The 18,547-nt window shown below is 53.8% G+C and overlaps 10 protein-coding genes across 10 annotated transcripts; 5 read left to right on the top strand and 5 right to left on the bottom strand.

Moving 5' to 3' along the window:
• The first annotated feature begins 109 nt into the window (after positions 1–109).
• N657DRAFT_642757 (Ribose/galactose isomerase-like protein) lies at positions 110–1,090 on the top strand. Its single transcript, XM_062792400.1, has 2 exons — positions 110–223; positions 282–1,090. Exons 1-2 carry the CDS (start codon positions 185–187, stop codon positions 738–740), a joined length of 498 nt encoding a protein of 165 aa, XP_062649765.1. The 5' UTR covers positions 110–184; the 3' UTR covers positions 741–1,090.
• A 185-nt stretch (positions 1,091–1,275) lies between these two features.
• N657DRAFT_670139 (Triosephosphate isomerase) lies at positions 1,276–2,239 on the top strand (the record flags this gene model as incomplete). The annotated part of the gene is made up of 2 exons (XM_062795526.1): positions 1,276–1,615; positions 1,652–2,239. The coding sequence occupies exons 1-2, from the start codon at positions 1,379–1,381 to the stop codon at positions 2,237–2,239; spliced, it is 825 nt and encodes a 274-aa protein (XP_062649764.1). The 5' UTR covers positions 1,276–1,378.
• Positions 2,240–2,245: 6 nt separating this feature from the next.
• Positions 2,246–4,121, bottom strand: N657DRAFT_614258 (NAD(P)-binding protein). Its single transcript, XM_062790432.1, has 4 exons — positions 3,250–4,121; positions 3,084–3,195; positions 2,848–3,023; positions 2,246–2,795 (listed from the first exon to the last, which is right to left on the bottom strand). Exons 1-4 carry the CDS (start codon positions 3,717–3,719, stop codon positions 2,576–2,578), a joined length of 978 nt encoding a protein of 325 aa, XP_062649763.1. The 5' UTR covers positions 3,720–4,121; the 3' UTR covers positions 2,246–2,575.
• Positions 4,122–4,369: 248 nt separating this feature from the next.
• On the bottom strand, positions 4,370–5,204 carry N657DRAFT_287712 (uncharacterized protein). The gene is made up of 2 exons (XM_062786632.1): positions 4,997–5,204; positions 4,370–4,940 (listed from the first exon to the last, which is right to left on the bottom strand). Exons 1-2 carry the CDS (start codon positions 5,087–5,089, stop codon positions 4,455–4,457), a joined length of 579 nt encoding a protein of 192 aa, XP_062649762.1. The 5' UTR covers positions 5,090–5,204; the 3' UTR covers positions 4,370–4,454.
• Positions 5,205–5,256: 52 nt separating this feature from the next.
• Positions 5,257–5,734, bottom strand: N657DRAFT_632157 (uncharacterized protein; the record flags this gene model as incomplete). The annotated part of the gene is made up of 2 exons (XM_062791124.1): positions 5,257–5,633; positions 5,671–5,734. The coding sequence occupies 2 exons, from the start codon at positions 5,732–5,734 to the stop codon at positions 5,257–5,259; spliced, it is 441 nt and encodes a 146-aa protein (XP_062649761.1).
• A 909-nt stretch (positions 5,735–6,643) lies between these two features.
• Positions 6,644–9,569, bottom strand: N657DRAFT_662340 (uncharacterized protein; the record flags this gene model as incomplete). Its single annotated transcript, XM_062795137.1, has 12 exons — positions 9,390–9,569; positions 8,583–8,776; positions 8,325–8,538; positions 8,158–8,281; positions 8,021–8,076; positions 7,864–7,920; positions 7,550–7,825; positions 7,384–7,489; positions 7,160–7,308; positions 7,097–7,129; positions 6,946–7,005; positions 6,644–6,916 (listed from the first exon to the last, which is right to left on the bottom strand). The coding sequence occupies exons 1-12, from the start codon at positions 9,441–9,443 to the stop codon at positions 6,644–6,646; spliced, it is 1,596 nt and encodes a 531-aa protein (XP_062649760.1). The 5' UTR covers positions 9,444–9,569.
• A 1,559-nt stretch (positions 9,570–11,128) lies between these two features.
• On the top strand, positions 11,129–13,462 carry N657DRAFT_662338 (uncharacterized protein; the record flags this gene model as incomplete). Its single annotated transcript, XM_062795136.1, has 2 exons — positions 11,129–11,458; positions 11,498–13,462. The coding sequence occupies 2 exons, from the start codon at positions 11,129–11,131 to the stop codon at positions 13,109–13,111; spliced, it is 1,944 nt and encodes a 647-aa protein (XP_062649759.1). The 3' UTR covers positions 13,112–13,462.
• On the bottom strand, positions 13,369–14,229 carry N657DRAFT_287459 (uncharacterized protein). The gene has a single exon (XM_062786630.1). The coding sequence runs from the start codon at positions 13,918–13,920 to the stop codon at positions 13,441–13,443; it is 480 nt and encodes a 159-aa protein (XP_062649758.1). The 5' UTR covers positions 13,921–14,229; the 3' UTR covers positions 13,369–13,440.
• Positions 14,230–15,049: 820 nt separating this feature from the next.
• N657DRAFT_709321 (uncharacterized protein) lies at positions 15,050–16,481 on the top strand. Its single transcript, XM_062797418.1, has 2 exons — positions 15,050–15,755; positions 15,806–16,481. Exons 1-2 carry the CDS (start codon positions 15,308–15,310, stop codon positions 16,090–16,092), a joined length of 735 nt encoding a protein of 244 aa, XP_062649757.1. The 5' UTR covers positions 15,050–15,307; the 3' UTR covers positions 16,093–16,481.
• A 388-nt stretch (positions 16,482–16,869) lies between these two features.
• N657DRAFT_662336 (NAD(P)-binding protein) lies at positions 16,870–18,267 on the top strand (the record flags this gene model as incomplete). Its single annotated transcript, XM_062795135.1, has 2 exons — positions 16,870–16,952; positions 16,986–18,267. 2 exons carry the CDS (start codon positions 16,870–16,872, stop codon positions 18,157–18,159), a joined length of 1,257 nt encoding a protein of 418 aa, XP_062649756.1. The 3' UTR covers positions 18,160–18,267.
• Between the last annotated feature and the right edge of the window lie 280 nt (positions 18,268–18,547).

Below are 18,547 nucleotides of genomic sequence, written 5' to 3'. Positions count from 1 at the left end.
GGCAGGCTGATGAATCTTGGTTCTGCCGGAATGCCAGGAACGGAATGGCGCCTTGGATAAATGCGATCTTTCCACAATGCCTTTTAAGTTTGGGTTCGTGGCGTCTTGACTTGTTTGGTTGAACAAAGCGGCCCGCTCCTCGATACCACAGTCTGCCGGCTACGGAATACAACGACAAAGCATCATGAGCTCCCCAAGGTGGCGGATTGTCATCGGCTGCGATGTCAGTTACAGTTCCCCGTTACGTCCTCTGTTTCCCAACTAAGCATTTGCGCTTTCAGGACGCTGGCGTCAACTACAAGAACAAGATCAAAGCCGACTTCGAAGCCGACCCCCGCGTCATCTCGGTCGTCGACGTGGGCACGGACGACAAGACGGCTTACCCGCACATCGGGGCTGCGGCGGCCAAGCTGGTCGCGTCTGGGGAGTGCGACAGGGCGCTGCTGATCTGCGGGACGGGGCTCGGCGTCGCCATCGCAGCCAACAAGATCAAGGGCATCCGGGCCGTCACGGCGCACGACAGCTTCTCGGTCGAGAGGGCCGTGCTCAGCAATAACGCGCAAGTGCTGTGCATGGGGGAGAGGGTGGTAGGGTTGGAGCTCGCGAGGAGGCTGGCCAAGGAGTGGTTGGGGTATGTGTTTGACGAGAGCAGTCCAAGTGCCGCCAAGGTGGCGGCTATTCATCAGTATGAGGAGGGGGAAGGGGGTTTGTCGGGGCAAGAAGAGGTCAAGGGGTGTTGAGATGAAGGGCAATACGAAAGGACTTGGGGTGCCTGTCTCTCCAGCGCTGATTGTGCTGCTGTTTTGTTTGACCAGTTGTCACGAAGCAAGATGGGACGATGGCTGGTTGTGTGAGTCTGCCCCTTATTTCCCAAAAGGGCAACCCGAGCCTCGCAATCCAGTGAATCCACATCGGACTCGTTTCCCCAAGCGAATCAGCCCTTTTGCATCCTTTGACTTTTTGACAGGTATCCACATCATACGGAGAAATCCACTTGCCTCTGCATCCGTGCCGTTGACGGGCCCGTGTTGTGGTTACTTCGCTGGTGTCGGGCCGAGCGGGGCCCACATCACAAAAACAGCCGGGACTAGAACCCGCGACCGACAGCAGCAAAGGATCACGCTAGCGGTTAAATTGCATTAGCATCCAGGTAATCTGTATTGGCACATTTGCCTCCTATCACATGCTACCGACTTAGGTGTGTACATCTACCACAGTAATCACAGGGACCTTGGCCAGCGGAAACGGTATTGTGACCGCCGAGTCAAGAGGCGGCCAAACACGCAACGGGGCCAGCGAGCAGCAACCCGTGTTTTAACCCCTTTTTCACGAACAAACGCACCCTTCTTCTGTCCCCAAATCAAACAAAACAATCAATATGCCACCGCCAGCATCACCTCAAGCAACAATAACGCCAACCTCGGGCAACCGCCCCTTCATCGCAGTCTCAACAAAAATGTACTTTTCCCATTCCCGCACAACATCCTTCACCGCCTCCCTCCTGTCCGTCCTCACCTCAACTCCCTCTTCCCAACTCGCCTCGGCAATAGACGTCTTCATCATACCCGATTTTGTCTCGCTCCTGCCCACCTTCTCCGCCATCGCCGCCGCCCCAGTCCCGTTGAACAAGCTACTTGCTGTTGGCGCACAGGATTGCGCGACGGAGGATTTCGGGTCGTTCACGGGCGAGGTGTCGGCGGCTGTGCTCAGCGAGGTGGGGTGTGCTATTGTCGAGGTCGGGCATGCCGAGCGGCGGAGGTTGTTTGGGGAAACGGATGCGGTTGTGAGGGATAAAGTGCAAGCGGTGGTCAGGAATGGGATGGTGCCGCTTGTTTGTGTTGGTGAGGAGGCCCAGGCGGAGGGGGATGGGGTGGACGGTGCGGCGAGGGAGGTGGTGAGGCAGGTTGAGGCTGCTTTGGAGGGGGTGGATGGGGAGAAGGAGGTGGTGTTGGCGTATGAGCCTGTCTGGGCGATTGGTGCTGCGGAGCCGGCTGGGGCGGAGTATGTGAGGAGCGTGGTGAGGCGGGTTAGGGAGAGTGAGGTTGTGAAGAGCAGGGCAGGGACAACAAGGATTGTGTACGGCGGTGCGGCCGGGCCGGGGTTGTGGGAGAGGTTGGGCGGCGAGGTAGATGGTTTGTTCCTGGGGAGGTTTGCGCATGACCCGGAGCAGTTCGTCAAGATGGTTTATGACGTTGCTGGGGTGAGGGTGGACGGGTGTTGGCGCTATCCCTCGCGGTGATCGGGGAGGGTTCCATTGGAATGACATCAGAACTGCATTACCGTAGACTCTTCGTCTTACCATTGACCTTCACCTAGCAGCTCGGAGTTTCTGGTTTTGAAACCCAATAGGTCTCCGGGCTTCTCATCAAAGGTTGTCTTGACCTGAAAAGAGTCTGCTCATAACTGGAAGGTAATGGTACCTAAGAACACATGGATGAATGCATTAGATACCAACACCTGTTCCACTACCATTCCGACAGCTCCAGCCCAGGCAGATCGTAACCAGTGTCTGCCATAAAGTTTCGGATTTCTTAGGGATACATGAACACCAGAGTTCGCGTGTCCGGCTCGGCACTCAGTGGCTGCGCAGCTTCTTCTTAGGTCGCAGCTCCCCCGCATAATTCCGGAAGAATTCATCGGGCTCAGTCGGGTGCTGGCCAGTAACGTCATGGAACGCCGTGGTCGAGATGTAGTTCGTCTTACCCTCACGCACCAGGCTGTAGTACTCGAGGATGTACTCCTTCTCTGACTCGTCAAGGTCGGATTGGGCCTTGAGGACTCGCTTCGCCTCGCGCCTGAACTGGTTAGCACGGCGGAAGGAGGGCCATCGACGGAGAAGGGACGTACTCAGAGATGTTCTCGAATTCCAAGGTTTGGCCCAGGGCCTTGCTGGCTGACGCCGCCAACTCCGAGCCAGTGCAGAGCATGGGACCGGTGAGGACCATCATTTGGCCGCGGTGCTTATCGTCGAAGCCATGCTTGCCCTTACCAGTGAGCACATGGGCTGCCACCAAGGAGATGTCCTAACATGGTCAGTTAGAATCTGACAATACCTCAAAGCTGCAATCACTGGATAAACTTACACCAAGGGCCACAGGAGCAAACTTGTGGTTCTCGCCGACCGGAAGCGGCAGCAGGCCCTCGTTGCGGACCTGTTCCGTGTAGAGGAGGAGGTTCTCAGCGTAGAAGCCAGCGCTGCGGACGCTAATCAACACTTTGCACTCCTTAATACTCTGGGGCAAGACTCACCGAATAACGCAAGGTGAGTGTCCGAGAGGAGAGTTCGGATCGCCCTTGGAGGCCAGCACGAGGCTCTCCAGATCAATAAATTCCCTCAGCCGCGGCTGCTTCTCGCGCTCGGCATAGTCGCAACCCACTGAGCTAATCAACAGCACGTTCTGTACGCCGGCCTTTTTGGCCGCGTGGGTCAGCTCGACAGCGATGTCGAACTTGTCCTTGTGCGCGGGCGGGATCAGGCAGATGGTGTCACAGCCCGTCTTCTTGAGCGTGTTGACCACCTCGCGCTCGCGGCCCGGCTTGTGCGGCACAACGACGGCGCCGAGCGACTGCAGCTCCTTGGCTTTGGCCGAGGACGGGTCCATGACGAGACAAGTGAGGCTGTCGATTTTCTTCTTAAAGTCCTGGTCCGTGAGGAGGAGTTCGGCGATGAGGAAGCCAGTTTGGCCCTCGGCTGCCGTGATACAGACGTTGCGAGTCATCTTCAGTTGTTTCGTGATCCTGTTGGTAAAGTGATTTTGCGTGTGAGTTGTTGTAGTGGGGTTGAAGGTTCAGTTGGGAAATGGTATGGAGTTGGGAAGCTTCACGATGGCCCAGTCAGTTGGTAGAGGTGGTTTCTAAGGAGCTCTCATGCGCACAGACTCCCTGCATGTTCAATATCGACGAGGCTTCCATGAAGTCATGATGTCGAATTCGTTTGCGGTTTGGCCCAGACTCACAACATTACGTCATGAGATCCAGGTATTATTGTCTGACATGGCCGAATTTGGTCCCCTGGCAAGCCGACTTCCCCGCTCAAAACATCGTCATTATCCGCAAACAGGCTCTCGGCGCGTCTAATGGTTACTGCCTGGACAAAGGAGAACTGCTCTTACATCTCTCTCGACTCGGTCAATTTACGAGTTTACATGGCGAGTCGAAACAATTGCAGGGGTCTCGTCATACTAACTCTCCCTTGATCTGCAGATGGCGTTGCCTGGGCAACTATCGGGTACTGTACACGATGGGGACTGCCAAGATCACGGCTAAAGAGCAACCAACCCCTTAAGTCCTCGCCTTCGTGAATAACAGTGTGAAAAGAGAAAGCCAGAAACCGACGCCGAAGGAAATCGCTGTTTTCTAGATATAGTCCGGGAACCCTTCAACCATCTTCCCTCTGGATAGTTCAATTTTTAGGTGAGACCCGGGTGGACAACGTCCCTTTCTTTTTGGGCGCTTCAGAACAAAATCAATGTATGCGCACAGTTCCCAGGAGAGAACTCCCATGTCATGTTGAGCGGCTCTTTCAGCCTCTCAGCTGACGCGGTACTCATTCGCCCTGGTGGAGCCCCTTCTGTTCCACAAATCCGCAGAATTGTGTTAGCACGGTGTGAAGGTTGCAGAGCGCCTGCAGTCTGATCAGGACACGCTCTGAGCCGTAGTTTTGTCCCTCTGAGTTGCTGGCCTTGAAGATGCCGGGGGAACGGCCCGGTCGACGCTTGGCGTGGAGTCTTTCGAATTGACTCGCGGGACCTCTTTGACGTGTTCCATCGTCTCGTTGTCGAAAGGAAAGCCGCAGCTTGGAGGGTTGACCAGCGGCGCACTGATTCGGGTGATGAAGACATGGAAGTCTGCCTTCGACATTCGAAAAATGCTGGCCAGCTGAGCAGCTTTCTGTATGATACCCACCGCGTGCTTATGCATGTCGGAACTAATTTGAGTTGCTTGGTCTTCTGATGAGTACAGAGGGCTGAGCAGATGTAGCATCAGTTGCGCGCACTGGATGATTTAAATAGGCTCGTCGCGGATCCAAGTCTGGAAATGAAATCAACCGATCCGACTCGCCATTCATGGAATTCGGCGGCGACATCATGTATTGCACGTGGGGTGCGAGTCTCGGCCATGATGTGTGTTGAAATGGAAGAGTTAGCAAGCGAACTTGAACCTGGAAGAAGGTCAAGGACTAGGGATAATCGCCACCATCTTACCTCGAATCTGGTCACACTTGTGGCGAAAAATGCTGTTATCAGCTTCGAGTTTCTAGACGTGCTTCTTGTACTCGGCGATATCCGATCGCACGGCGTTGATCGTGGCATCCGACGGTCTCTGGTCGTCCCTCACGGCCGGGAATAAATTGGCGATCCCCCAACTCGGGCCTCTGTTATTGCTCAGAGACGCTTGACGCAATTCCTCGAGCTGCTTCTTCAGTTTTCTGCATTTTGACGATTTGTCGTCGATTACCTGCCGATAGCTTAGCAAGTCGTCATGAAGCGATTTATTCTCCTGTTTCAGCGCCTCTTTTCGAGCTGTCTGCCTGTCGGGCTGCTCCGCCCATTTGTCGTTCTCTTTGTTTAGAGCCTTGTTCTCATGGAGAGCTCCAGCAAGTCTGGTGAAGAGCTCTTGCTTAGTCTGCCTGTCTGGGTGATTTCGTCGTCCCGGAAACCTGCACCTGACGGCAACTGAGGGCCACTGCTGTTCCGAAAGACAGATATGGGCTCAGCTTTCCGTAGACCGCCATAGCGGCGCAGACTCTGCACAAGCTTCTCTTCATGGCCTTCCATTCTGATGGTCGCGACTGATGAGCTTCGCTTTCTCTGCCTACAACTAGTTCTCGATCTACCCCGGCGGGAAGGATTGCTGGTTCGGAACTCAAGTGGATCGGAAGGCATTTGGCAAACTGCCGCGGATTGCTTGTGCAATGTTAGGGATGGTTTTTAAAGAAGCGGCTCCGTGCAGAGATAGGGATAGAAATTGAACTTGTGTTGGAAATAAGAAAACCTTGGAATCTGCTTCAGCAGATCTGCACCAGTTTCTGCAGGCGGCTTAAGTTCTCCAAAGAAACTTGGAGAGAATCATTAGAATCAAACAGGCCGCGAGATGTATTGCTGAAAGCGGGCAAAAGAAACTCCTGGATGTAGGCCGAGGGAGCAGAACTGACCACAGGACAACGCTTCCTGCCAGCTGCAGAGTGATTGTGTTTGTGTGCCGTTGTAAGTAAGGTACCTGTTGGTGGAGAATGCAGAACGCCATGATGATTGATGAGGTTTCTGGACAAACTGTCACCAGAGCAGGTAGCAGTCGTCAAAAAACCGGCAAATCTGGATGGGGTTCGTCAAAACAGTGAACTTAAAAGAAACAAAGGTAGATGACTTGGAATTGGTGAAGGTGCCCACAAACTGAGGTTATGCAGCGATTTGAACTCGAAACCTAGAAGGGTTGAAGTGAAAATAGGTAGTTAATCACAAACAATCGATACCTTAGTTCAGTAGCTGATTATATCATTGTCAAACTCCCTAGATAGTTACTTTCCATTGGCCTGGACTGCTACGGGAGAAAGCCTTCTCTAGGAGGCCCCGCTCACTTGCTCAACTTCTCCCTCCTTAGGCCGTAAGATCAGTAGCTACCCAGGAACGCCTAGCCCAAAACCTCAGCCACTCGCGGATTCCAGTGGAAGAATCAAGCTTGACCTGGTCGCATTATTCACAGCGGCGTTCTTGGAGCCCTGCCTCTTGTCGTTGTGATACACAGCAAAGTCAGTGGACCCCCGGCACAGATCATCTCCGAACCGATACTCAAGCTTGCAAAAAACCTTCCCCAAGCAGTTGGTAGAAGTCGGCAAGGAGGAAATGTCGGCCTTCGCGTACCAACTGAGGATACACAATTCTTCGACATCACTGGCGCCCATCTCTTTGGCGAGGGGCTGCCATAAGAAATGTAGATGTGCGAGACCGTTCTCTTGGTGGCGTTCTCGGCTGCGTACAGGCTCTCGATCGAATATTTCACGGTTTCCTTGTAGGCATGTCGTTGCCCTGTCCATTGTGCAATATGTCAGCAGGTGCTCTTCTTCCCAATACCTTGATCAGTTTCGAGTCAGTTATACAATCTCAATAAGCCACTTCATCTGGTTCTTGGCCTGCCACTCCTGCCGATCTTCACTTCATACTTTGTCTCTTGGATCGCGGATCTCCGGGCACCATTCTTCGTAGCACATGACGCCGTAGTTAACGCGGGCGACTCGCGCTTGCACGTCAACCGAGAAGGATGAAAGGCCTTGCATGTTCGCCGCGTGCATCACCGCACCACGGCAAATTGCTGTCCACCTGTCACAGGTAACCGTCAACAGAAGCCATTGAATAGAGGTAGATCTTGGGTGTGGGCTTAACTCACGGGTTGGCGCACGAGGCTGAAGGACTTCGATGCTGCCTCCTAAGTGCTCTTTGAGAGTGGCAAAGAGATATCGGCAATGGCCAAAGCCTCCAACCATGATCACGTACTATAAAAGTAATTCATTGTTAGTTACTGGGGGCAGCAGTGTCAATCAGACAATTCTTACCTTCGGGTGCTCATTTTTCTTGACTCGCACCCCGGCCACTTGCTGGTCCACCATGGAGCAAATCCGCTCGATAGTAGGGTCAAAGGCGCTTCGAGTATCGCCAGCTGCAAACGTGACTTTCGGCGGCAAAAAGCGTCCTGTCTTCATCGCTTCTTCCATGTTCATGACTTCGATGGGCATGTTGAGAGTCCATGTCATGTACTGGCCCTCATACGTCTGCTTGATACCGTGATCCCAGTCGCCGTGCAAATGTCGGTGGCGATTCTCGGCCTCCATCTTGCCCATGCCTGGTTGCCGAACTTTCTCTTCAGTACTTGAAGAAACGTCTCGACGAAAACCGCGCCGCAAAGGGCCCTGCACCATGGGTAAGTCTAATATCCAATGGTGGTATGATTGCCCCGTGAAGAATCGCAGTAACTCACCCTGACCCTTGACACACTCCTTTACCACCATCGGTGCGATGCTAATCACTTCATAGCTGATGAGGTTCGCGGTGCCTCCGCCGCAGTCGACGACACGGAACTGTCCTCAGCCTAGAGGTGTTGAATATCCGGTCAGCTAGATCTCAAACAGAGTTGCTAGGGTTCATCTTGGCTTGATATCGCAACGTCCTTCCATCTCCGAGCCCGTAGTCAGAGCAGCAGCCTCTGGTTCGGAGATGAAAGCCAGGGTGGTCTCGCCAGCAGTGCAGTCCGCGAGCATACCTGCCTGCCGAACAGCATCCCGCATCCGCTCGCGGGCATAATTGGGCCAGATTGGCAGGCAGAGTAATGACGACATGGAACTTGGAGCAGTTGATCAAGTTACGACTGACAGTCTCGGCGATGCGGTGGGTGCAGTAGTTCCAGAGGAGACGCAGGAGCTCGGCAACTACTCCGACCCTCATCTTGTTGTGCTTTTTCAGATACGCGCGTGGCCCCTTGACCTTAGCCGACTTTCGCACATCGGCCGGCAAGTCCTTGTCAGCGACGAGCACGAGCTTAAACCATCTCGCCTGCTCGGCATCGAAAGGAATACTGTAGCCCCAGCCGACTTTGTCTTTGAGCCAAACGAGATGGCCGTCGAAGCCTTCGCTTCGTCGCAGCTGGAATGCAGATCTGGGTCCCAGCTTGAGATGACTTCCACGCGATCGATTTTCTTGAACCATGTAAATGCGAGACCGGAATACGTCGTCCGGAAATCGATTCCGACGATTATCGTGTTTCTGGCCTCGTCGTCGGTTAAGGCCTTGTGCGGTATTCAAGAGGGCGAGAATCGTCTCAATGGTGCATCGAACAGACGTCAGGCAGGAGGGTTTGAAGTGCTCTGGGACCGGTGTTAGAAAAGGGTTCAGTTGAATCGGTGTTAAGTGAGGGAGAAGAAAGGGATTTTTGGTTAGGCAGAGGGACTATATGAACCCAGAAGCTGCAGAAAATCAAAGCAACCCACTAATCCAGAAGTTACAGAAGATGTTGGATTCCGATGTTGCGTGCGAGTTGATCCTGGAAAGTCAATGAGATGTGCATGTTAATTCTCAAAGCAACAGGCGGAATAAAGCAAGCCCAACAAAGCTTCACCACACCTCGGAGTGAACATAAGATTTGAAATAAACACACGGCTGCCTTCACATGCATCTCTCATCCCATGTCCTGAGACTGTGTCAACACTTACCTCTTCGTTGTGAGTTGGTCAGATTGAAAAAACTCAGGCTATATGCACCCATATAAGGTCCAACTTTGAGGTATTGGAATCTCCAATGTGCATGTATTAAAAGCCCTTCAGATTGCATCATATTCAGTTTTGGGCGGCAGCTAGCTCAATCTTCACCTGGTCTAACTTGTCCTCGCGGGTGGCCTCGTACCAGCACGACAATCGTCACCTTGAACCTGAGTTCTTCCTGCAGTGTGGCAGGCATTCTAAGGGTAAAGTCGAACTGCGGAAGGGAAACAGCTCAACGACGACTGTGGCTCTAGGAGGGCGCAGTTTGTCAGGTGAATTAGAGCCATACTCGGAGGCAGAGTGTCAGGGGCGAGAACCCTTGATCTCCAGGGCCGATGTGGACTTAGGAGCAATCTGAGGTAACCAATGACTCCAAACTGACTTTGATAAGGCATGTAAGGCCCATTTGAGTCACCTGAATAAGCTGGTTTTTATCCATGGTGTCAATACAACGGTTTTACTTTCTTAACCTAACCTGGTAACGTTAGCTTTCTTTGGCCATCACCTCTTCTTTACCGACAGCACTGGCTCACTGAAGTGTAACAAACCGACTCGGAACAACCTGGGTTAGATCTGAGGGGTGCGGAGCAACGACGCAGATCCTGATTTTCAAGATTTGGTTGCTCCTCGCCAGGTTCCTTTCCAACTTAAAGCGTTCTGCCAATGCACGCCTCAACTCGGCGCAGCCGTAAGCAGGTCATCGATGTACGGCAGACATACATCGGGCTTCAATCTCCAGAAATTCCTTGAACTAATCATGGATACCACAGCCAGCTATGAAAGGTTCAAGAGCATGGCCATTGTGCTCCATTACCATTGTGTCTTGCTGCTACCATGAAGGTGTCAGTAAGGTAGCGTCATGTTGGCTGGTTTGAATCAAGGACGTCTACTCGTCGTGGTGCATTGCTCAACTGCCGGATCGGCCACTGGTTACGTGCTATGACACTGATTTGGGTTGAAGCAGCGTGGAAAAAGTATGAGCTCCGGTTCGAGTCTTGGCCGCAGCAGCAAGTTCAGATCCCCTTATGCTTTGCCACAATGAGCGTCCGCCAAGCCTCTGCCACAGTTGGTCTGGGATTGTGGAAGAAGTCGAGTGCGTCTTAGACACCTAGGCTGACTGTTGACAAGAAGTCCAACCACTCCGTATCAAATTCACAATAAACTCACTAAAAACCTCGTTTTTGCTTCTTTGCCGGAGTAAATTGATTTTCTGTCGTTTAACGTTATAACTTGACCAGAGTGATTCATAACACCTCTCTTTAGCATCTCATAGTTGCAGGGCCAACTGCTTCCTATGTGATATTTGGTAACGTTAACGTTAGGTCCTTTAGTATAAAAGCAGCCTGAAACCTAAGCATGGGAGGCACTTGATGCTCCAATTTACTGCACTTGTGATTATGTTGGATGCTAGATTGTGATAATATAGTTGCCATTGTGTTAATGGATCATCACCATGGTAGGCGCGGCGCAATGTCGGCATGTTGGGACAAAATGATTTCCAGGGCAGTTTGAGAAAGGAAAAAGCCGTACGTAGCTGGGAATAAGGCCATGAGTCAATGATGATATGTTCGGAGGGAAAGAAACGATGTCTATTAGCATCATGCCACCTGCAGACCTGGACGTAATGGCTCCGATCCTCTGTTCCACAAGTGACTTCCCGTCCAAGGTCGGGGACAGAGGAAGGAGGAGCGCACAAGATACCAACTCTGTTCTTTTACGGCGTCCATTCTGCTTCTCTTTTTCTTAAAGCTCTGCCACAACACCCAACCGCTAGGCAACTGAACCTCAATAGCCCGACCATAGCCCTACAAACCACAACTACGGATCCGTATTTCAATCATCATTTAATTATTCCCACAGCTTTAGCGCAACACTGTTACCATGGATGACGCAGTGCAAATCAGCGAACAAGCGTTCCGGAACGTCTACGAGGACAGCTTCACGTCGTGGTACAGAACCTACGAGGCCGCCATCCGGAACCCAGACTTGGAGCTTCTGGCCCCGTACCTCTGGCTCGACACGGCCTTCCGGCACTTCCCACCATTACTGAACGGGTTGCGCATTCAGCACAGCCTCGACAGAATACACAACCAAGCATACGCGACCGGGATCACGACATGGTACTCAACGAGGGCATGCGCTCATGGGTTTGAACCATTTGTACTGCACCCCCGCTTCGAGATTGGCACCCGGCATCCCTTCCCGCTACGTGTGTCCATCGCCGAGGAGCCCGACTACGCCTACAACTAGGGGTCATGGTTTGCTCGGGGTGACCAGAATTACATTTCCGTCCTTATTCTGGCCTGGTCGTATCTCTTGTCCAATCGATGGTGCGAACTCATGGGGCAGCCACATTCCCGTCGGCGGCCGTGGGGATGGGAGGCGATGCACCAGAGGCCGTGCTGCACCCTCCGCTACCTTGGGTGCAGGGCGCCCGAAGATGTCAAAGAGACTCCGGGAGCGCCAAGGGGGGTAACGGTTGATATTGGCGATGCAAGCGCAAAAGAAGCCCGATGGTGGGCCGCCATTCTCGCACCGGGCCGCGGTTGGCAGGCAGGCATGACTTTGGGAGAAGACTCGACGTTTTGGTCTCCCTGGTCTTTTCGCCTGCAAGCCGGTCCTCGATTCACCATATCACTCCAGGAGAAGCCACCACGCCAGCCGGTGTTATTACAGCAGCGGAAGCCTCGAAGCCGCTCGAGGCGCCTGGAGAGTGCTCCCACGTTTTCCGAAGCCCTCGGTTACCTCAACAACTTCTGCGTCCGCCACGGAATCTTGGACCAGAGCCATGCCGCGCTTGCTGCCGTCCTCCTCCTGCCAGCCATGAAGGACCTGGTTAGCGAAATAAAACTGCCAGCTGTCGTGGTCAATAACCAGCCACCGCCGCCAGTCTCTTGGGTACCAGCTCTCTCTTCCGCCGAGCCGCGTTGGCCATTGGCATCATGCGAACATCTCGACGAACTTATGGCCGTGAGTTGCTACTCTGCGGGCATAATTCCCATGCTCCTCAACGTCTTCTACAACCCAGAGATAAAGAGCAACGCAGTCACGCCTTGGCTCCAAGGCGCTCTGGCAGTAATCAAGACCCATGCGGCCAATGCGCCCCTCGTCGTCTGCCGCATGCTCATGGAGCGACAGCCGGGGGTTGCCTTCCTTTGGTTTGGGGTCACTGTCCTGGGGCTACAGGAATGGCTTCTGCACCATGCTCGACTTGGCTGGATACCCATTGATCTCGTGTCTGCAGGATGGTCCAGGACACTGCAGTCTTTCGTCCAGCAGCCTGTATCGACGCCGCTTGACGTGAATGAGGAGATCAGCCGCGCAGACCAGGGTCGGCTGCTGTTCATGTCGACTTCTCCAAAATATCAGTCGGCACCCAGCTGCCCTTGGAAGCCCTTTGGCGAGAATCCAGGCGTCGAGACAGATATGCACGTACAGCATCATGGTCAGTGCAACGGCCATGAACTACAGTGTCGCTCGTTCCAGTGGGACACTGACCGCGGCAAGCTCATGTTCTGGACCGGCGACCTTGCAGATTGTAGCTACGCCATCCCCGGTCGTGCGCTGTTGGATGACGCGGCAGTTCCGACACAGGTTCCCGTCGATTATCGGGGGATGCGCCGCGAAGACGAACTTGCTTCTCAGGTTGCAACCAGAAGCATCTTTGATTGGCTGCGCATGCACGGGAATACACCCGGAGAATCGGCGATTTGGCGGCATAAGTGGTTCAGGAACGACGATGATTCTGACGACGACTGGACCGTTTTGAAATCGGACAGCGGGGATGACGAGAACGGCGACGGCTGGGGGGAGATGCCGAAACTGGGTGAATATGGGCCGTCTACTGGAAACGGCGGGTCTTAGCTGTTCTTTTTTGAAAGACACCTTGGCACGCATCACTTACCTTGGGGTCACACGTTCCTTGCATGTTCTTTTCCCGGAGACTCAGCACTGCCCACAAACACCACCAGCACAGCTGCATATCTATTTCCTTACGAATCAGCAAAACTACCTCGACAGACGGGAGTACACGGGAGGGGACATCTAGAGACTTACGCCGCGGTCGCGGCAAACAGTTCAACCCGCCTAGAGTTGGTCATGAGGGCGACTGACACCGCGGAGATGGTGGGTGGCGAACAAATGTATCATGACAAGTTTTAGTGCTGCATCCTCAACATAATACAAGGCAAAGATTACTCCAACCAAGAGATTGGTGGCCGTGAGAACGGTAAGGATCCTGGCAACAGCCGAGGCTCTCTTCTCGTCGAAGCGTCCGATGCGGAGTGCTCCGTCCCGCGCGGGCTCTCTCTGAAGAGTTTCGCCCCAGAGTCAGGCCATGTGTTCGTGATGAAAGCGTCTTTGCTCACCTTTGCAGGCCAGTACCTTCTCAGCAGTTGGGACACCGGGGAGGAGTCTTCCTGAGCCGTGAGAGCAACGAGGTCGTCCTGGGCGTCGAGAAAGTGTTTGGATTGGCCGCCGAGTACCGGGAATGGTGTGTTGAACCAGTGACTGAAGGCATCGACCGTCCTCTCGCTCAGCTTGTGTAGATTTGCGACCTGGCTTTGCATGACGAGCGTTCCATCTATCCCAGTCAGCACGCCCCGACGTGAGAAAGGAAACCAGAGCACACAGTATTCTCTTAGAGCCTGCTGGATATCGGCAACCAGTATCATGTACCGTTGGGCGTGCTCCTGTCCTTGAGCGTTTTATTCCACGAGCACTTCCCAGGTTCGGGCTGCATCTTTCAGCGTCATGTCGGTGCTGTAAGAGATCTCAAGGTCTCATTGTGGGCGTCCCGAGAGATCCATTCCGCGAAAGCTGCGAAGCCGTCGCTTGGGGATCCATAATTGCGTTTGGAAATTGGGATCGGAATACAGTGTTTGCATGGGCAGGACTGGACGATGTGGATGGTGTCAGCTCAGCCATTCTGCCCAAGTGAATGAATGCCTTGCCGGTCTTTGACGGGAGCAGCCGCTGCTGTCACCCGCAGTGAGTTAGACAGTTGAGCGTTTGCCCAATAGCGCGGTGAGAGATGCAGCTCAGCCACAACCACGGCGCCACCGGAGGAACTGGACATCAGCGGGTTTAAACCGATTCTTGTTTCATGGACGATTCGGGACAGCTTTTTCCTGGATTTCCACGCCCCAACCCTGGGAACCTCGATCCCGGCTCGATTGTTTGGCAACAAAAAGTCAAAATCCAGCACAGCGCAACTCCAGAGTTAGCTTTACTTTTGGTGCTCTCCTCCGGAATTTTAGTTTGTACAACATGGACTGCGCATTGGTGGAGGATAAATCTTGAGATGAATTCTGGGATTCTCAGATCGTGGAGCGGGATATGAGGTGTTTATCCGAGGGCTCGGAGCTGGAGGTGAGATTTCCATTCTCTACCTTACGAGAGACGTTAAGGAGCGAGTTCGCCCGGACTCGCAGCCAGCTCATGGGATTTCTAACGGCCGGGAAGACAACCCCTCCACCAGACAGGAGATCCATCCGGCAGGCTGCCTTCCAAAAGCTTATGGCAGAAGACGACGAGCTTGGTAGGCGGATCGCTAAACACCTGGAGGATTCATTACGGACTTCTCAACATGAACGATCGCTCTCGATTTGCTTTCACTATCACAGACCCATACACAATCCGCGAGCGCAGAGTGCACGGCAGGATCAGCAGCCACAGAATCGAAGCCATCCCAGACACCGGCGCCGATGAATGCTTCATCTCGCCAACCTTCCTGAAAAAAGACTCAGATGCCTACGCCGCGAATATGAAGGCGAATGGCAGCCGATCAGAGAGTTCATGTTCAAGTCCTCCGTGCGGCTCGCCTCAGGCAGAACAATCAGCACCAAACGCGCGGCCATAATCCCATGGCAATTCGAGGGCGAGAGTAGTCTCTCTTGGGTAAATTGCCTGGTTCTGCAGCAGGGCGCGCATGGCCTCTTCCTTGGGGGCAACTTCCTTCGGGCAACCGAGACCCTGACGACGTCAAGCATCGCATCAAGACGACGGTACGGGTCTTCAAGAAGAGTATGTTGTCTCCAATAAGGTTGAACCTCAAATTACATGGGTTTTGACATGCTGCGCTCATTTGGGTATCTCGATGAAGAGGTCGTCTCGGCGCTGCCGGTTTCCGGATCAAATATCATGGCCATGTCGGCCGATTATGCGAGAAAAAGGGAATCTGTCGTGGATAGGAGACATGAAAGGCAAGTGGGAGTGCAGTTCGCAGATGTGTCGACTGCGTGGACGGATGGTATTGTGAGTCAACTTCAGCGGAAATTCGGGAACACGGGTGAGAAAGTGCGATCGGACTTTTACGTGTTGGAGCATCTACCTGTGGATGTTCTCTTGAGCAGTGACTTTGTGTTTGGCCATGATGTGTTTGTGGAGCACGAGAGGGCGTTCTTCGACTATGGTTATGCGTTGGACTTACTGCACCTGTGCAACATCCGATTGATTGGGAGGTATAGCAGCGACCTGAAGAAGCTGGAGGAAGAAGGTTTGATTGATGGTGAGTTCAACATTGCTTATCATGTTACTTCTCCGCTGACACCAGATCAGTCACGTCGCCAGATGCCTTCAGCCCCCTGATGGTTGAGAGGGAGCTTGCCCGCCGCGACGCCATCCGAAACCTGATCTCGGGACGCACCGTTTCTGACCAGATATCGGCACAGCAAGCCGAAGTCGAAAGACAACGGCAGTGGGAACATTGGAGAGCGGAACACGCGCTCAGATGGGCAAACGTACCTCCTCCTGACCCCATACCCGGATCAAACATGGGGGCTTCCGAGTCGGATTCTGGGACGAGTGCTGGAGGGACGTTGAGGTTCTTGCAGCCCGGCAGGTGAGCTCAGAGAAACTTCAGGGTGATTGGAACTCCCCTGGTGCCCTTACGGAGGCGGGTTCCCATGCATGTGTCGGCTGAGGATCAAGTGTAAGCAGCCGTCCCGGTTCACATCATCCATCCGTTTCATTGTGTTTCTCTCCTTCATCTGTCAAGATAATTAGCTCGATGGTTCACCTGATTTGTGGTCTTTTGCCACTTATGTAGGCGGATCAGAATGATCAGCTTCAAGTTTCGAGAAGTCTTATCTCAGAAGGGCGGAAAATCCAAATTGTCACATCCAAATCACAACTACAGCCTCTTAGCCCGCTCGTGCCATCCTATCATAGTGTCTCACACCTCTTTTGACCCAATCCACTTCTGTATATAGTTAGTCACTGAATCAGGATGAAGAGAAGACCCAGTTGGGTAGCTGGTAAAGCATAGGATCCATCGTATATGGTATAAATTCAATGCAGTGTCAGGAGACATAGAAACCTGACCCCTCTAGCAAGAACAGTGGCGTTCTAGCACCCAACGAGCATGGAAGATCCTGGAGGCGACCAAGCATGCGGGGGAAAAGAGATCGGTCAGAAGGTCGTCACCCCACCACTACTACCTATTCAGACGGAATTGTCCGCAGGGCGTTTCGATATCTATGTAGTGGCTGGCCAGATGGATGTCATCACTCGGCCAGACCTGCCAGTTCACTTCCCTAAAACGTCATTCGATCCTTCCGAGAACAAAGTGGCAAACACCCAGAGTTCACCACCATCCGATGCACCCCATATGAGCGTTGACGATGGCGGCTTCACTGCGGTTCGCAACCATCAACACTTCCAAGGTCAGCATCATCGGTGGTTCATCTCGGCTGACCCTGCGGAAGTTCCCTGCAGCGAGTAGTCCAGCGATTCCAAGCACTTCACCGATTTGCACCTCGAGCTCTCGAGTCCCAACCAGATCCCGACTGATCTCGCGCCGAGCATCTCTCATCCCTTACCAGTTCCTATCTGGAATCCAATACTCACCTTTTACCACCTCAATTTGTCGCTTTGACGGGGCCAGTAAGGAATCTCACTTGCCCAGGTGGCGCCCACCCTCCGAAGAGAGCCTCAATGAACGCCCCGTCCTCGTTGTCGGCGCCGGCAACATAGGGCGCCGCGTCGCCCTCGTCTGGGCTTCCATGGGCCGCCCAGTAACCATCTACGACATCTCCCCCGACGCTCTGCATTCAGCAACTCTGTACATCACCGACAACCTCGGCGCCTACTGCACCGAGCGCGGCACCCATCCAGGGCATGTCTGCACCACAACCGACCTCCGCACCGCCACCAGCACATCCGGCCACCCAGAGCGCGATTCGGGCGGCAACATCACGCCCAAAGAGCTCACCAAAGCCCCCTGGCAGGCCATTGAATGTCTTCCCGAGTCCCTCCCGCTCAAGACCTCGGTCCTGGCCCTCCTGGAGCGCTCCTTGCCCTCAGACTGCATCCTGGCGTCCAACAGCAGCAGCCTCACCACGGCCGAGATGGCCGCCGAGGGCCCGCTCAACCACCCACACCGGTTGCTCAACACGCACTACTTCATCCCGCCGCGCAACCGCATGGTGGAGCTCATGTCGTCGGGCACCACCTCGGGCGCCATCTTCCCTTTCCTGGCGGCGCAGATGCGCCGCGTGGGCTTCACGCCCGTCGTCGTGCCGCGAAATATCCAGTCACACGGGTTCGTGTTCAACCGGATCTGGGCGGCGACCAAGCGCGAGACGCTTGCGGTGCTGAGCGAGGGCGTGGCTAAACCGGGAGATGTGGACGCGTTGTTTAGGGATTTCTTTCATGCGGAGAAGGGTCCCTGTGAGAGGATGGATGAGGTCGGGTTGGATACCGTTGCGAGCGTGGAGCAGCATGATCTGGAGAGGCAGCCGGGGCTGGGGAGCGAGGCGTCGTTGAGGTGGTTAAGGGAGAACTATGTTGATGTGGGAAAGCTGGGCGAGAAGAGCGGGGATGGCTTGTTCACGGGCGAGGAAAGGGATGCGCTGAGGGAGAAGCATCATCTGGAAAAGTACAAAGATGTGGAGGAGACTTCTGGTGCATGAGTTAATTTCTGGATGGGATGGATGGTACCTTATCTGCAAAGGGCGTCATGGGCATTTTATTTTCAGGGGACAAAGGACGAAAAAAAGGCTACTTGAAGATGAAAAACGAGTTCTCACCTGCAGGTTGAACTGAAGATCAAGCTGAGGCAGCACAGCTGCAGAGAACTTGTTCCAGGCTTGATGATAGGGCGCGCTTGTTGCTTGATTTGACGTCTGCCAAGGCGGTGTTCCTAGACCGGAGTGGGAAAGAGCTCTCTCCGCCATGTCAACCAAAGGCGCGCCGTCTGGAAGTGGCAGGAGCAAGGAGGGCGGCCTGTTGTGATTTGGGCAGGTTGCGGTGAGCTTAAAAGTCGCAAGTGGAATGCATTGCGAGTTTAGTCTCACTTTC

The sequence above is a fragment of the Parathielavia appendiculata genome (assembly GCF_033297405.1).
Source record: "Parathielavia appendiculata strain CBS 731.68 unplaced genomic scaffold N657scaffold_3, whole genome shotgun sequence".
Classification (NCBI taxonomy): domain Eukaryota; kingdom Fungi; phylum Ascomycota; class Sordariomycetes; order Sordariales; family Chaetomiaceae; genus Parathielavia; species Parathielavia appendiculata.
The sequence above is the reverse complement of the archived record's forward strand: the minus strand, read 5'-3'. Positions and strand labels throughout refer to the sequence as shown.